This window comes from Ascaphus truei, chromosome 2, assembly GCF_040206685.1.
Source record: "Ascaphus truei isolate aAscTru1 chromosome 2, aAscTru1.hap1, whole genome shotgun sequence".
Classification (NCBI taxonomy): Eukaryota; Metazoa; Chordata; class Amphibia; order Anura; family Ascaphidae; genus Ascaphus; species Ascaphus truei.
Genome location: NC_134484.1, coordinates 380,052,545 through 380,070,948, shown reverse-complemented (window position 1 = coordinate 380,070,948; position 18,404 = coordinate 380,052,545). Strand labels below are relative to the sequence as shown.

Here is an 18,404-nt window from a genome sequence, read left to right as displayed (position 1 = left end):
CTTTATATATAACATAAGATTTTGCAGTTGTGATTTATTAACATATTTATGTCATTTAAAAAGAAATTATTTTGGCAATCGCCACCACAATAACTATAATTTCCCTGCAAATGCAAATGTTTCAGTCTAGTGCAGCCACCATCTGCATCAGCATTTAATCATCTGGTTTATGGGTTAATATATTAATCCTCATAATTTGCTGGTTTTTTTACACACTTTAATACTCTTTTCCAGATACATCCAAGTGATTATGTATGTAAATATATATGCTCTAACCCTCATTCATGACACTGCTTCATGAGTATCTAGAGTTAATCCCCACACTCTTGGGAAAGTTACTGGCTAGCACCATACCTAATGCAATTCACTCTTTAATAATCTTTCTCAAGCAATTAACGAATGAATGAGCTCATCCTGTTGGTTGTTTGGCTTGCCCACACGGCTGCCCAAGTGGGACTATGTTTCTGAGTAATGTATGAGCAATATGTCACTAAAATAAAAGTCCTGCTCAGCACAGGGAGTTACAAGGGCAGGAATGTATTAGATCAAATTATATAGATGACATCACTCCTCCGTCACATGACTTTGATTTAATCAATATACTCTAAAGAGTTAGCTTTTGCCGTTTTTGCAAAACAGTGATTAATTACAAAAGATCTTTTCTACTGATTCAATGTAGAGCGAGTAGATACCCAAAGCATCCCACCAAACAAATGCAATGTTTTTATTTGGCCCATTAGCAAATTACCATTGAAGGGGTCTGGCTTTGCAAAGATATCCATTGACGCTCAGGAGAGTTAACTAGGAAAAATACTGGGGGTGTTTCAGGCTAGTAACTATAGTCCACGGTGCTGAAGCAATATATTCTAGATACTGTATTATCCTCCCTTAATAGTTATTTTTAACTGATAATTGAATTTGGACTATCTTCCATTTTAATCTGTAACTAAAAGTTTTGTTTTAATTATTTCTTCTCGTGGTATTGAGTGCAAGAAAATTAAGGGGATTTTTTCTCTCCCTTCAAGTCACAATACTGGCTATAGAATAAGATCGCGTTTAGGAGATTTAATTAGCAGAGAGGGTATTGCAAAACCTATTGTTATCTCTGTGATATTGTTTCAAACTCGATACCCAATGTTCAGTGTAACCAGTGATAATCAGTGACGCTGCGACACTGTTCCATTGTTTCGTGTGCTAAAGCATATCATATAGCTGTATCAACGGGTATCACAGTGATGCGGTATTTACTGATTTAATATGTTGCAATCACTGATTACATTTATACATATATTTGTACATAATACACAGCCTAGATGTACAGCTATTATCGGAACTGCTGAATATAGCTCCTTGTGTGTGTGTCGCTTATTGCGCCTGTTTTCCTTTATATATCCATAAACTTATGGTGGGATTAACAATGAGATCCATGCAGAAAATCACAGAACAGACCAGAATAAGTTAATTTCAATTACTTTATTGATAGCCCAATTCTTTATAAGCCCCTCTTGCAGGGGTTGATTTCTACTTTCTTCCTTAATATGTTGGTTTTACCTACAGTATGGACATGATTTCTCTTCATTTATCTCTGTTCCTCTTTGCAATCTCTTTGATTACTCTCCTTTGAGTTTCTAGTGATATCTGTTCCCTTTTCAGTGTAACCAGATTACACAATGTTTTCAGACATACTAGATACTGTACAAGTGCACTGATATCTGGCTGATATATTTTGGTTGGCTATAGCTAAAAAAAAACGTGCTGATTCAAGATCATAGCTTTGTTACTTCTCATCTGGTATACAATTAACCTACTACATGCAATATGTGCAGATATGTTTGTGCTGAAACACCAGAACCCCACCATAAAACTAATTCTAAAGAAACTCCTTTGTGCAATTAAAATAGTATAATATATTGCATAATGCAAGCAACTGTGAACCTTATCTTGGTCCACAGTGTTAAAATGTGACTTGGAACGCATTTAGGAATGTATCTGGTAAGCAGCGGAATAGCATGATTTAGATGGAATTGCAGGATTTAGCAATCCTGTACCAAACATCAAATTGAGCACGTGCTTAAACTAGTGAAGGCTCTTTGCTAAGTATTAATTACCAAGGTCACGTTGAGATACACCGGGTACTGTACCATACACACTGTGCAACATCATGCTGCAGTCTGTCTGATCTGGTTAATGAGGCTACACACCCAACTGCTTTGTGTCTACACCTTTGGTAGTCAGTCAGCATTATAATGTTTATTGTTATGAATGTCTAAACAGGCTTTTAAAAGTATTCTTGCATTAACATTTATTTATTTAGCACCACATGAAACATTATAATGCTTCCGCTTAGTACTACCCTGCTTATCTTGTCTAACTATATGTTTGTGGACATTCCTTCTTTGAGTGTGTATTTCTTTGCAGTAACTCCCAACTTAGACAGATGTATTCACCTGTTTGCATGCTTTTTTTAAGATTCATTTTTTGTATAGTAGTTTTGATCAGGTACTAAAGGAGGGACACATTCTATCATTTTTGTTTTTCATTTTTAAATTAGGAGATTTCTTAAAAAGGCCATTCTGTAGGGAATACACAGTGTAAACATACATGCTACATACATTATACACTGACTGAGACATCAGCAACACAAATCAGTCTTCTGAAAACCATACTGCATAGAGAACATGGAACACTGACATTTGAAGCTTGATGAGTGATTTGTATGGAGTTCAAGAAGTATATAATCAATCTGTTTAGCTGGATTTCTAGCAGTGCTGTTTCAGAAACTTTCCACAGCTATTCTAGCCCCTTTTCTATGCTGCAAGCACATATTAAAGACCTACTGAGACTTGCTTTGTATTTTTAACATTTATTTCTGAACTTTCCATCCTTGAGTGCTCTTTTGCTAGAATGCAAACATTTTGCATCCTCTGTAAACCTTCAATGCTCCACTAAATGTAAAATCCATTCATTTGAAAGTAACAGTCTAAAACAAGGGTGGGCATGGTTTACTTGACAAGCTTTGGTCAGCTTAGCGGGCCACATACTTAATGTAGGATCAAAGCATACCGAAGCTCCCCTCCTCACCAGCTTCTTCCCACATGTATCTCCCTTACCCTCTCTCTCTTACCCCTAACTCTCTACCTCCCTTTCCTTTATCTCCCCCCTCCTCTCCCTCACTCTCCTTCTCCTCTCCCCTGGCCCCTACCAGTGGTGCGGTTGGTGGAGTTAGATCGTCGATGGAGGTGGCAGCAGCAGCAGCTCGGTGGTGGCGGAGGAGGAGGCAGCAGCGCCGCTGGAGACCGCCCAGGATGGCGAATATGGAAGTTAGGCCCAACTTCCATTCGGCCCTAACTTCCGTGTTAAGACCACCTTGGTGGGCTCCAGCCGCACTGCGGCCACCGTGCTGACCCATCTGTCATCACCCTGACTCATCGCCCGCCCCGCTGCTGTCCGCACCACAGGTAGGGACCGGGTCCCTACCTATGGCAGGCCGCAGGTAACCGTCCCGCGAGACGGATGTTGCCCTTTGTGTACTTTGCCTACCCCTGGTCTAAAAGAATGTTTAAACCACAGGTGGAAACAGGGTTAATCGTGTGCTCTAATAAATCAGGCAAACACATTAAAGCTGCAGTTCAAGCTGACGTTTTTTAAAACATATATATATTTTTTCCTGATTCAATATGTGCATCAATACAATATGCACACTGACAAGTGATTAGCTAAACTGCCGATTGATCTGTTCTCCTATAATCAATCGCTTGCCCGGGGCTATTTAATTCAGTTCTTGCACAGCATTTTGGGCAATGTAGTCCTGGAATATGATTGACTGTGCAGTTACTACATACAATTGGTTCACTTCTAGAGAGGGGGCGGGTCTCAAGAGCCAGAGCCTATCAGAAGGGGAAGGGGCTGTCACTTTGGAAATGTTTTCTACATTAGAAACATTAAAAATGTCTTTAAAACATTTTTTATTTTTTTAAATGCTACAAGTATTTTCTCATAGTACAGAACTGATTTATTTAAAAACCACATGTAGGATATTGCTTGAACTGCTGCATTAACACAAAAAATGCTTTGGTTGATTTCTTTTTACAGTGACATTGATGGTAAAATTAGCTGCTCTGTTATTTTTAAAGAACCTAAAAAAAAAAAAAAAACTATTTCAAAAGGCAGAAGTGAATCATAATCTATTGGACGTTTCCCAATGTGGCAAAAGCCAAGTAATCAAGTAATATGTCCCCAGAACGACAGTGTGTCTCATTTTCAACATTTTGTTTACATCCGAACATACTCTACTGTAAGGCCGGGGAGAGCGCAAACTTTTGGAGCTGCGCCCCCCTGCCTGCTCCCCCTTGCTCTCGCGTCCCCCTGAACTTGTTTGGCGGCGGCAAATGATGCAGCGGGGTCACGTAACCCTGTTGCCATGGAAACGGATGTGTGACGTCACGCCGCATGACACCGCAGCGTCATTTGGCTCTTCTGAATACCTGTAAGTTAGTTGCAGAGGCTTCACGAGATCCCCCGGCATTTAATTTAAATGCCTCGGGGAAGAGCACAGGGCCTCTGTAACTGCCTGTGCCCCCCGAAAATATCCAGCGCCCCCCACTTTGCAAAACAAATATAATCACTGCGCTTCTCCATGTAAAGAGCATGCAGCTAGTGAAGGAAATGGCCATACAAATGTGCAAAACAGAAAGTGAATCCCTGCGCTTCTCCCATAGGGATAGCAATCAATGGGGAATATATATATATGTATGGTGTAATACCTATAAGAAAAAAGGAGACTTTTAGTATACATCCTTTGATCAAATAATGCCAAGCCTGCTAACCACGTCAAGGTAAGTCTCTTTAGCAGGTCCCTACGCTAAATGCATACTAGTGTTATGTGAAATAAGCCCAGAAGGGGTTAAAATATCAAAGCATATGCTTGTATAACCTAGTGCAATTAAAAACTGGTATATACCAGTACAGATACTCACATGTAAGTGAAGTGGAATAAGGGGACCTTGCTAGGAGATTATATACCTAGAAGAGGAGGGGCTGGCCTGCCACAAACGGCTCAATAAGCAGTTGCAGGTGATTGGCTAAATATATTCAATTACACCATAGTAGTGTTGCCCTCTAGGAGCGTGCTGCTAAGGATTAAAATCGGCCCAACAAATAATGTAAAACAAATATAATCACTGCGCTTCTCCATGTATACCAAAAGTCTCCTTTTTTCTTATAGGTATTTACACCATACATATATATATATATATATATATATATATATATATATATATATATATATATATATTCCCCATTGATTGCTATCCCTATGGGAGAAGCGCAGGGATTCACTTTCTGTTTTGCCCCCCACTTTGCGCACCGCTGCTGTAAGGTCATCTGTGTACGGCACTCAAATGTGTATTTTTTCCTGCACAGGAACAAAACTGCTGCCATAGCAGAAACTAAACAATAGATACATTAACTAAAAAAAAAGCTTTTCTTGACAAACAGAAATGCCCCTGGATTCATGTGGTTTTAGAGATGTTGACAATTTATTTACATCCTCTCAGTGAAGCACGGGAATACAAAACTGGCTAGCACATCTTGTATTGTCTTGTCCTAAAAATCATGGAATAATCATAGTAAGTGCCACATTTGGGAAATGATTTATGAATCATTTATTTCCCAGCAGTCTCAAACAATCACTCAACAAAAAAACACATTGGGTCAGGTTCTGACTGGAAAGCTGAGGGAACTTGGGAAGCCCCGATTATAAAAACCAAGCCCTGAACAACAGAACCTTATTTACCAAAGATAGCTAAACAAATACCAAGATTTATTTCCCCTGGCTTCTATATTTATAAAACGGACTAAGCTGCGGACCCCTGACCTCTCGGACAGGGGCACTTCTAGGTTTCCCCCTTTTAGGGTGGTAGATAGGACAGCAAGTCAAACTGTACGGGGGCCAGGCAGGAAAGACCTCGCCGCGGGACAGACGGAGATGCAGCAAAAGCTTAGCAGCCCGACAAAATCTTTGTGCTGCGCCTGACACTGTACAAACTGGATGGCTATCAGCCCATAATATAAGGAAGGGAATACACATTAGTAGTGAAATAAAACTTAAATCAAGCTGAGCATTAATCAAATTTTAAAAAAATTACCAAATGGATTGTCTCTGACCCCCCCTCTGTTTTAAAGAAAGTATTACCAAATGCCAGGTTCACAATAATTTGATGCCTCATTGGCCCAGACCATCCTAGTGGGGCCTAGTGGGACAGACGGGCGCCCCTTTCTTCAGTCAGCAGGTACCAGGTGCTGGAGCACCTGGCACCTACCTCAACAAGTGCACCAACTCAACACACACTTCCTATGGGTAACGCTACTACACACTTGGGGTGGGATTGCTCCTGTGGACAATATATATATATATATGTTCTTAGCTGCGTACAGTAAACCTGTTATATATATACAAGTGTGTGTGTATTGTATTGGGTACTGTGCAAGGGGTATCCAGCAGTGCTAGGATCCTTCACAGGTGGAGGCGCTGTCACCAGACGAACAAGGTACAGCCCAGGCTCTATGCACCTGAGGATCAGGCCTCCTGTGAGCCTACAGGTAACAGCACACCACACACAGTCACCCTAGACACGGGGGAAAGGGGGCTACACTAGCAAAATATATTACAATTGAAAAATAACAAGAACCAAACAGACTACTGCCCTATATGAATAGATAGAATATGCTAGCATTTATCAATACATAAGGTACATAATGAACATAAGAGTACTGATGTTTCAAGACCTTAGATCACTTGGTGCATAAAGTGCATAAACCTTGCATATTAAACAGTATATGATTTCTACTAGCACCTATAATAATTATAAACAAATATATGCACCTGGATTAAAAACTGGTTAAAGGAAAGACAACAGAGGTACAGTGCCTAAATATATATGTATAGATATCTATTAAATGGTCTTTTAGTTTAACATTTTGACCAAAGTGTTGTAAGCCCTTGAGCCACTACATGGCAGACCACATCTCAAGGTTACCTAACACTAATATAAATTCTTAATAACCTGTGCATTACCAGGAAGAATGATTTATAATAAATCTGTCAAAATTAGTTGCATAGTTCTAAGTCTGATTGAAGCTTTTATTAACCTGTACATTACCAGGAAAAGCCATCTGTATTAGATTTATGTTAAACTAAAAGACCATTTTATTTAATAGATATCTATACATATATATTTAGGCACTGTACCATGTATAAGTTTCACTGGATGTGCACTGAGCTCTGTCTGTGTTTCATGTTCTGTCTCTGGTTTTAGACACTAAATTGTGTAAGGTAGTAGAATCAGAGCAGGATGTAATTTCTCTTCAGAAGGACTTGGAGACACTGGAAACTTGGGCAGGTAAATGGCAGATGAGGGTTAATACAGATAAATATAAGGTTATGCATTTGGGAAGCAAGAATAAACAGGCGACTTACAGTACAAATGAAATGGGGATAAATTAGGGGAATACTTGCCGAAAAAGTATTTAGGAGTGCTTTTAGACAGCAGGATAAAGCAATAGTGCCCAAAGTCATGCAGAAGCTGCAAAGGCAAACAAGATCTTATCTTGCATTAAACGGGCAATGGATGGAAGGGAAATAAAAATAATGATGCCCCTTTATAAAGCATTAGTGAGACCACACCTTGAATATGGAGTACAATTTTGGGCACCACTCCTTAGAAAAGACATTATGGAACTAGAGAGAGTGCAGAGAAGAGCCACTAAATTAATAAAGGGGATGGACAATCTAACTTATGAGGAGAGGCTAGCTAAATTAGATGTATTTACATTAGAAAAGAGGCGTCTTAGGACCATACAAGTAGCTTTCAAAATAACTATTCATCCCAAGGGTAGTACAAGGGACTCGGGTCATCCCTTAAGGTTGGAAGAAATGAGATTTCACCAGCAACAAATGAAAGGGTTCTTGATAGCAGATAGAATAGATTTGTTCAGAAAAAGGTTGGACATCTTTTTAGAAAGGAAAGATATACAGGGATAAACCCAATAAGTAAACATGGGAAGGATGTTGATACATGGATTAATCTGATTGCCAATTCTTTGAGTCAGGAAGAAATTCATTTTTCCCCTTATGAGATATCATTGGATGATATTTCACTGTTTTTTTTTGTTTGCCTTCCTCTGGATCAAACTGTAAGTACAGATATAGGATAAAGGTTCTGTCGTCTAAATTTACATAGGTTGAACTTGGACACGTCTTTTTTCAACCTCATCTACTATGTAACTACAGTATGTAATTATTATTATGGAACAACTTCTCTCTGCTGGAAATTCATTACAGTCACCCATAATTGCAAAACAGTGACAAAAGTCACATTGTAAATATATTTTCTTGAAGAGTAGTTTGTAGCGGTGCTGGAAATGCCCTTGGTAAGAGAGCTCAATTACTGCACCTTATGGGTAGCGTTATTTAGTGAGTACCACCTTCCATACTTTTGCCCATTATTAGGTCATTACCATTCAGATTCGTCCAATTTATTTTTCTGAATTTAACGCTGTATTCGCTAAAATAAATATATGTGTTAAATCATTTATAAAATACATAAAGCACACTATTTATGATTACCACATGATAACTCAGAAGACCGTTCTTTAATGCTGGGTTTCATTAAGTTCTCAGAGCTCGATTCGGCATTAACTGCTCTTGACTTGAATGACCATCAACGTTAATCGTGCTCTGATAACCCTTATCAGACTTTGTTTTATCACAAAGAACCACTTCTACTATGCAAGATACATTACAGAGACAGCACTATTGAAGAAGCCCAAGATTTGTACTAATACTTCATGATATCAGTGATAATAAAATGTTATTTAACTTGTATTAAAACAATTACCTACCAGCTTTTCAAAGTTAACAAGGTTGTCTAAAAAGGTTTTATTGCCTTCATGGATGAACGTGACATCTAAAAAAAGAGCAAAAACACGTATTTGTCAGAAATTGATAATACCTTATATACTTACACAAAACCTAAGGTGTTATATCTTTATTATTACAGTGTGTGATAAATGACCTGTCCTCTTGTTTAGTACAAATGAGGGTGTGTGTATATACTGTACATATACAGTATAAGCATACCGCTCACATCATAATTTGTGAGTTATATTTGTGCATATTGATTTTAATTACACAGTCCATCTGCAACAAGGGACTTTAAAACCCAATATTGGGGTCAATGTATTTAGGCAAAAAGGGTATAAGTATGTGGGAAACAATTGCACCAGATTTATCAAAGAACAACATGCTACTAACATCAATGGAATCGCTTTGATATATTTTGTGATGGGTTTTTTTTTGCTCCAGAATTCCACCACATTAACCTTGTTACATAAACCCCTTTGAATGCAAGGTTGAAAATGTTACATTTGAGAAACATCTTTTTTTCCAACCTCAGATACAATGTTAATGTGTAATCATGCCATCTTACAAGCACTGGTTAGTTTGTCTGAGAGGTTTGTTTGTTTTGACACAGAATAAAGGAAGCAAAAATGCTCTCAGATAAACAAATATATTCATAGAAACAGAGAAATATATAAATGATGAGCAGATAAGAACCAATTTCTCACATTTAAATTAAATGGGGCAAAATTAGGGGAATCCTTGATGGAGAAGGATTTAGGAGTGCTTATAGACAGCTGGTGTAGCAATATTGCCCAATGTCAGGCAGTAGCTGCAAAGGCATATACAATCTTATCTTCATTAAACTGGGTATGGATGTAAGGGAAGTCAACATAATTATGCCCCTCTATAAAGCATTAGTAAGGGTAAGGCCCCGTTCCCTCAGTCAGCGCGCCCGCACTGCAGACAGGCGGGGCGCTGACAGACACAGACCGCGATATGCGGTCTGTAGGGAGCTGGGAGCCAGAGCGGGAGTGGGGGGGGCAAAAGTGGGAGGGAGGGGGGCGGGATCTGATCGTGGTGCCGTCCACCCCCCCACACACATACACACACACACACACACACACATATACATATACACACACACACACACATATATATACAAATACACATACATACACACATACATACACACACACATACACACACACTTTTACCTGCAGCTCCTTCCCTGCTCCCCGCCCAAGGCGCCTCTCATCTAGCTCTTTCCCTCTCCTCCTCTCCATTGGCTGACTCACGTACCACGTGACGCGTCAACGCCGAAAATCACTAGATTCTTGCAGCATCGGCCGGCTGACGCGTCACAGTACATAGTCAGCCCTGCCGGAAGGAGGCAGCGGGGGCAGGGACCATTCGGGCAAGGGTCTGGTGGTCCGCAGCCGCGCGCCCCGCCGGCCGCAGCGGGTTCGCAGCCTAAGGCCACACCTTAAATATGGAGTATAGTTTTGAGCACCACTACAAAAAAATCAAAAACATTATGGAACTAGAAAAAGTAACGAGCCACCACTTTAATAAAGGGAAAAATTGAGGTGGGGCTAGCTAAATTAGATTAGTTTATATAAAAAAAAAAAGGAGGTGTCTAAAAAGAGATATGATAACTATATACAAATATATTTGGGGTTGATACAAAGAGCTTTCTAACTAACTATTCATTCCCAAAGGCAGTACACATGACATGGGGTCATCCCTTAAAGTTGGAGGAAAGGCGATTTCACCAGCAACATAGGAATGGATTTTTTAAGGCAGTTAAAAGGTGGAGACTGTGATGGCAGCTACAATGGATATCTTCAAAAAAAGGTCAGACATCTTTTTACAAAGGAAAGGTATACAGGGATATACCAAATAAGTAAACATGGGAAGGATGTTGATCCAGGAAGAAATCTGATGTCATTATTGGAGTCAGGAAGGAATATATTTTCCCCTTATGAGACATCAGTTGTTGATGTTTCACTGGGTTTTTTTGTTTCCCTTTCTCTGTATCAAAATACTGTAAATACAAATATAGGATAAGTCGTCTAATTTTAACATATGTTAGGATCGATGGACATGTGTCAATTTTTCATCCTCATCTATTAAATATATATATATTTTTAATTATATATATATATATATATATATATATACACATACAGTATATATATATATATATATATATATATATATATATATATATATATATATATATACACACACACACACATCATATACATACATATATACATATACACATCATCTCATATAAAAAATGTTTTACTGCGTACACATTCTTTTCTTTTTATCTGCTATTTTATTAAGATCCCTGACATTCTTGAGTTCTATGAGTATTCATATGAACAAAAAAATGCTTTACATTTTAATTAAAAGATGCTTGAAGAGAGCTCTGACAGACTTCAAAGTTATCAAAGCATATATGCAATATTCATTTAAACTAGCATAGATAAAGCTGTGTTTTAAGAACTACAAATGGTCAAATCATTGAAGCACAAATCCTATCAATGACTGCAGCCGTTTTGCTTAAACTGTCATTAAATTATTTGCTGTGTACTATGCTCAATGCTTTACTTTCAGTTTGATCAGAAACAACGGAGTGAAAGAATGATTAATTAATCTTCAAATGCATAATGCATTTTATATGCTTGTAATTCATCAACAAGCTTGGGTTCCCGTGTCTTTCACTTGATTTACATAGAGTAGTTACATAGTAGATGAGGTTAAAAAAAAGACATATGTCAATCGAGTTCAGCCTATGCCATTTTGTGGAACATCTCAAAGGCTGAATAAAATAGTATTTACTCAAGACCACAATCTCCATCCTTATTGATACACACTTTCTCTTGATCTCTACATCATGTTTCACATTAACCACTTTTATCGCTTTATTGGGACAACTACTATGGGGCATATGTATTAACACAAAAGTGGAGTAATTCTGGGGGGAAAATAACTTCACTACACAGTAGGTACTGTATCAAGAACAAATTTGCATTGAAATCAGTAGGATTTATTTATTTGATGCATCTTGCAGTTTATTTTGTCCCACTAAAGGAAATATGATTGCATTATAAGGAGTACCTTTCAAGAGTAAGGGCATGAAGGGGATTTTTGGTGGCTTCATCTTTTTGAATGCATCCCGGTATGCTTTGTGATTCAGAGAAGGATCCTGAAAAATAGGATGGGGACAAAAAGTCAATCACCTATTAGAGCAAATGTTTATCATTCGCAACCAGTCAGATGTATTTTAAACATATTTAGAATTTAAGGACAAAAATAGCTTTTTGCATCTAAAATGTCATACTACAAGTTCTTTAAGAATAAAAATGCCACGAGTAGAAAAAGTCTTTACCATTTAATTCTATCATTTAACAATTTACAAGAAAGCGGTGGATTTCTGTTTAAATATCTCATGTACAGCACATACACATTTTAATGAAAAATATTTGAAATATGCACCTTTCCCAAATAATGTGATGTTAGAAACAAATGACACAGGCAGGGCCGACCTTAGACATTTCGGGTCCCAACGTAGCATGTTGGAAGCAGGACCCCCACTGTAAATAAGTTAAAGGGACATATCTTGACGAGCGGCCCTCCTCCTGCAGCATCATGACATAACGGCGGTATGGGACGTCACGCTGCCATGGCAACGCATCATCATATGACGTCCCGGCATCATTTAATGCCAGTCACCATGGCAACGTGATGCTATCGGAGGCACGCCTCTCTGGAAAAGGTAAGCCCCCTCTCACAAATGAACACAGACAGAGAGACACACACAGACTAATCTCTCTCTGCCGGCACCGCGCTTCCTCCTCTCCCGCCTCCTGTCGGCACTGGGAGTCAACCCACCTACCAGTGGGGGGAGATGGAGAACAGGCGAGGCCCGTGCTCACTCCTCGAGCTCCCCTCTCTGGTTGGGTGGATGTTGTATCCCGGTGCCGACAGGAGGAGGGAGAGGAGGAAGCGTGGGGCCCAAGGTGGCGTAGACTTGCTCACATTGCCCTAAGGCCAGCCCTGGCACACAGGTGTGACACCATGCAGAATAGTGTACAATATGTACCTTTGCCCAACTTGCATTTGGGGCACAATATTTCTATTCAAGTACTTAATAAGTTAGACATGGAGTGGATGATTACCTTCAAGTGTAGAATGGAAACACTATTGTTTATTTGTTATATACTGTAACCTTGAAAAAAAAAGCAAAGATCTCTGTGAATGTTTGTACACTGCAGTTCTTGGCGATTGTGTTTACCAATGTTTCAGCAAAACTGCTCAGTAGCTTGTAAAATTAATAAATCAAAATTAGACTATTCTATACACAGTTTGAAGGAAAACTAAAACTGTCATTTTTGAGAAATACGATATTAAAATCTATGTCTGATTTTGGCTTTTCCATACACCCATGTGGGCCATACTGCAAGTACTTTTTCACTGGACTATGTATTTTTTTTTTTAAATAAATATAACACCAAGAGTGTACACAACGCTTTACACAATTTCAACAAAGAGAAACTAGATACAAACAAATGTGAATACGAGAAGCAAGTAAATGACAACATACTGTACTGTAAAGGAAGACCCTGTTCTGAAGAGCTTGTCATCTAAGTGTTATATATACAGTAGTAGTAGTAGCATAAGTGCATTTATTCCAAGTGCAAGTCAGGCAGGTCAAATGCATCTTGGGTCTGATGAGTCAATGCGTAGTACCGTATTAAAGGCAGAGAAATGATGGGCTTACCGTCAGACTTTCAAGTTCAGAGAAGAGTTTCTTGAATTTCCCTGGGATTTTCTTGGAATGAAAAGAAAGAGAATACAGTCTGTGTTATGCATAGTAAGACAACAACGTTAGACTTTGAAGGCTCTACGTGGATCTTTCTGCACTGCAGTGGGTGTGTGTAATGAATATCAAATGCAAGTACAATCTGATCTTGTAGATATTTCTCAGCACTGAGCAGATGTGATTGCCCTGTGGGACGCAGCATTAGGAAGGGTAGTATCTTGCATTTGCTACTTGTCATCATTCTAAAAAGTGTAAGAGTAATTGCACAGACGGGCAAAGGTCCACAGTATCCTGCTCTACTGAGCCCAATTACCAACACAAACACAGGCTGCTGAGCAAGGAGACCTTGGCATTTATTGCAGGATCAACTCCATCTTTTAAAAGATGTGTATGTAAGAAATGTGTTGAATACTAGAGTCAGTTGGGATGACATTTGTAAGACTCCTTGGTGAAGCGAGGTTTCCTGAAGTTTGTGGTTCAATACTATATCAACACCGTTGATCGATGAGGAGTCTGTTCCATCATCCGGTCTTATATACCAAGGAATGTAACAAAGTTTACTGAACTCATACTATTACTGAAGTTCTGAAAACACAAGCTAAAGGGGGAGGTGGGGAATATGAATTATACAGACATCTTTAGATTTGTTTTGAACACTGAAAGACGTGAACTGACCAAGCCTCCTCTTAATTTAGACTCCTAACTTTCATGGCTGCAAGGAATTTACTGGGTTAGATTGAAAATCTAATTTGTTCTGCACACTACTACTGTAGTTTATTTACTACCTATAACCTGTATTTCAATGATAAGCCAAATAGCAATCTGTAGTTTATAAAATAAATACTGGTGTTATACTCTATTCTGGGCTCAGAGACTACAAATCTTACCTCCCAAGTCTGAGAAAGCCGACTGACGGATGCTGTATTCAGACCCATTATAATGGCAAAAAAAGAGTTCAAATTCCTTTGAGCTTTGCAACTGAAAAATAAAACACAAGTAACTTTAATAAATGGGTACTTTCTAATAAAGGCTTGATTAGCAAACATCCTATGGATATTTAAAGATTGCTCTGCCATCTGGATTTGAAAGGTGAAATACTGACTGTACACAAGCCGTTCACAGCTTTGTTGGCAATGGATAGCAAAAGAATGTTTTACAGGCCGGGAGCAATGTTAAACAGCCGGGTAAAACTTTACATTTTAGTAACGTTATTATTTAACAGTGGTATAAATATTTTTGTACATTTGAATGTTTCATATGCCAATAATAAATGGCATATGAAGCATCTTTATACCGCCTCAACAATTGACTATTTCTCGTGCAACCTTTTGCCTTCTTCACAAATCTCTGTACAGTATACTATGAAAAACATCTCAACAACAATGAATAGTATAGAGGTCGGGCTTTGGTTTGGTCATGCATCTGTAGTTGTATTTTACAGACTTGAGTGACAATTCCTCCAATGCAATTAGTTGCTGGATCCCTTGGAACTGAATGGGTTAAATCACCAATCAGAATAATAGATCACCCTGTTTGCTGCACATAGACTGTGATAGGGACGATGATAATTTATTACTCTAATGAAGTCGTAGGCAGAGAGAGTCCTGTATGAAAAGAGTAAATCAGAGGGCCCAGTGGGACAGATTCAAATCTCAGGAATTATAATCAGAGAGAGAGCAAGACTTCTGCAGCTGCTGATTCTGTCCGTCTTTTCATAAAACCTAAAAATCATTTAGATATCTTATTGCTATTAACTTAAATTCACATCTGTGCTTTTCAAATCCCATATAGTAACAAAAAAAGGTGACAGAGGTCACTGAAGTCCCCTATATATTGCACTCAAGGCTGAAGTACCAAACTAGTGTCAGAAAGCGTTTGTTCCAAAAAGGCTAAACCCTAAAAGTGTCACGTTGAAGACACAACAATTTAGCTAATCCTAATAAACATATACAGATGTATCTAATAATGAGTCAATAGTATCACCCAATCACAATGATGGCGAACAAACACGTTTGATCCCACGATAGATCCCGCATCCACAATGTTAGCTCCTCCCCCCCTGATGAAGTGTGAAGCGTCACACGAAACTCGCGTTGGGGCGTGACGTCACTAGTGGGCGTCCGTGAGCGGGATTATTGTGGAGTTGAGCTGTCCCTGTTGGATACTATTATAGCCTGATCGAGCACCAGCAGCACGAGATATACGGTTGTATACATTGTAATTGTCTACCTTGGTGGTTTGGAGCGACTGATGCCGCTCGTGTCCCCAGCTATATAATGAGATTTTGCCTGGGGTTTTCTGGTTTGCCCCCATATGGTGGATCAGTACATATACTTATGCTACCACCTGATGATTGGACTCATACTATATTGCATATATATACGTCCTGCCTGTTATATTGTGCTCCTTTTTGACTATACCAACAGGGTTATTTAGCTGCTTAGTAGTCACATTAGGGATTTCACACTTTGATTTATCATTACGATCATTTTTAGTGTTTTTCCCCTTATATTTTTTGTGCTACCCTCTCCCACCCACTCCCCTTTCAGGGGCATTTTAATATGTAATTGTGTGTTTTTTCCTCTTTTCTTGTTTTTCGGCGATATAATTATTTATTAAAGTTTTTTTTATTTTTTGGGCAATTTTTGCATTTTAACTGTGGATATCACAATTATACTTTAGGCTACGAGACATATTTCTGTGGATTTATGGTCTTTACTTCGGTCATCTACCTAGACACTAGTCTTTCAATGGGTATCTGTATCCCCTAGTATTCATTTTACCATCTTTCTGGGACCTGTATTGGTCCATACTGTGGTATACTCGTACCTTTCAGGTATTTACCTCACTTGTGTGTTATATGTTCAGGATACGTGTTTGTTCCCCATCATTGTGATTGGGTGATACTATTGACTCATTATTAGATACATCTGTATATGTTTATTCGGATTAGCTAAATTGTTGTGTCTTCAACGTGACACTTTTAGGGTTTAGACTTTTTGGAACAAACGCTTTCTGACACTAGTTTGGTACTTTTCACCTAGCCTTGAGTGCAATATATAGGGGACTTCAGTGACATCTGTCACCTTTTTTTGTTACTATATAGCTATTACCCCTGTGCACCAGGCTCTTTTCTATCTGGTCTCCTACATGATATTATGGTTTGAGCAGTGTCCCACCTCTCTTCTATTTAACCTTTTCAAATCCCAGCATGATTTGTATAAACTTGTTATGAACAATACAAAAACAGTGTGAATAGAAATAGTGTGATAAAGTAAGCGGATGTACTCCATAGTAAGTCATTTATCAAAAAGAGGGAAGTTTATCAATGTTTTGCTCAATAATTCTTTTACGTGAAACTTTTATAAAAACCATCCACTATCTTTCTCTTCTCACTACAAAAATATATATATTTATCCCTGATGAATCCACTGAAGTGGGAAAACACGTATGAGTTTAGCAGGCACAGGTGTGGCCACTCTTCAGTCACCTCTCACCTGCAGTATCTGGGAAGCTGGAGCATTGCAGAGGATATACCACTTCCGAGTCAAGTAACATCACATCCGGGAGGATACCACAACACTGAGGACGCCGGTCTGCAGAGAGGGGCAGTCGTCGGGCAGAGCTGCGACCCCTGCTAGCAAGCAGGGGTCTGCAGCCTACAAACGGTGCAGTGCCTCAACTCAGAGACCAACACAAAGTCCGGTGGTTACCCGGGAAAGAAAATTCTATGACATTTGGAATCCAGCTGGCGGTGAATGCAGGAGGAGAGAGACTAGAGAGTTTCTAACAGGCGAAGATACCTTTTTATCTTTTGTTGGATAAGTGCACAGTTATCAATTGTATATAATTTTTTTTAAATTACATTTTATAAAAGTATTTTACATGGTTTGCGTCCCCTATTTTTTTTTTTTTTTTTTTCATGTTTCTTCACTGAAGAGGAGTGGTATCCTATCATCTGGGGCAGCATCAACCAACAAAACCCATAGGACTTTTAATATCTTTCAAGAGGAATCTGTTTAACCACAGATTGTATCCCTTACACATTACACTGACTTGGGTGTGGATACATTTGTATCACCATTCAAGCAGTTGACGAGGAGCCCCTACTGTGTGTGCTTTGAGTCTGCAGCTACATGGACAAAGCTATCAGTGGTTACACATTTTTTGCACACCTTTTTCATCTTTTGTCAATATTCATTACCTTACTTATTGCATCTGGCATTATGTTTAATTGTGACAAAAAATGGTACATAGGCGCTCATATATATTAGTGAAAAGTGATGTGTTGTTATAACAATATTAAATCACAAAGAAAGTACAGTATAAAGAAGGTATAAATTGTGCAATAATGAATATTAATGTGGAATAAAGTGCAAGTGCATGTGCAAATAATAAAGTGAAAAAATTGCCGCTCAACCCTATGGAGAAAGGTCCAAATTTCTTCTGTAGACGGATGTACTGTAAGGTTTGGGGAGTGCAGGTATCACCATATGAAAATGAAGCAAATAAACACTACATAGCGCAAATATACTTCAATTGGATCTCAAATAGTAAGAACTCAATAGAATGGGAACTCACATTTTCTTAATTTAAAACAAGCAGCGGACGCCTGATGAAGCTATTTTAAGCGAAACATATAGTGGATTCAGTAGGCTCTATCTGCAC

At 38.7% G+C, this 18,404-nt stretch overlaps 1 protein-coding gene across 2 annotated transcripts in view; it reads right to left on the bottom strand.

Moving 5' to 3' along the window:
- Positions 1 to 18,404, bottom strand: part of RAPGEF5 (Rap guanine nucleotide exchange factor 5) — a 264,461-nt gene that overhangs the window by 15,182 nt on the left and 230,875 nt on the right. For both annotated transcript variants that reach the window (XM_075587143.1, XM_075587142.1), the window contains 4 exons: positions 14,624 to 14,714; positions 13,695 to 13,745; positions 12,032 to 12,119; positions 8,902 to 8,966 (listed from right to left, as the gene is read on the bottom strand). In XM_075587143.1, the coding sequence (XP_075443258.1) occupies positions 8,902 to 8,966; positions 12,032 to 12,119; positions 13,695 to 13,745; positions 14,624 to 14,714 (295 nt within the window). The remainder of the gene's footprint in view (positions 1 to 8,901; positions 8,967 to 12,031; positions 12,120 to 13,694; positions 13,746 to 14,623; positions 14,715 to 18,404) is intronic.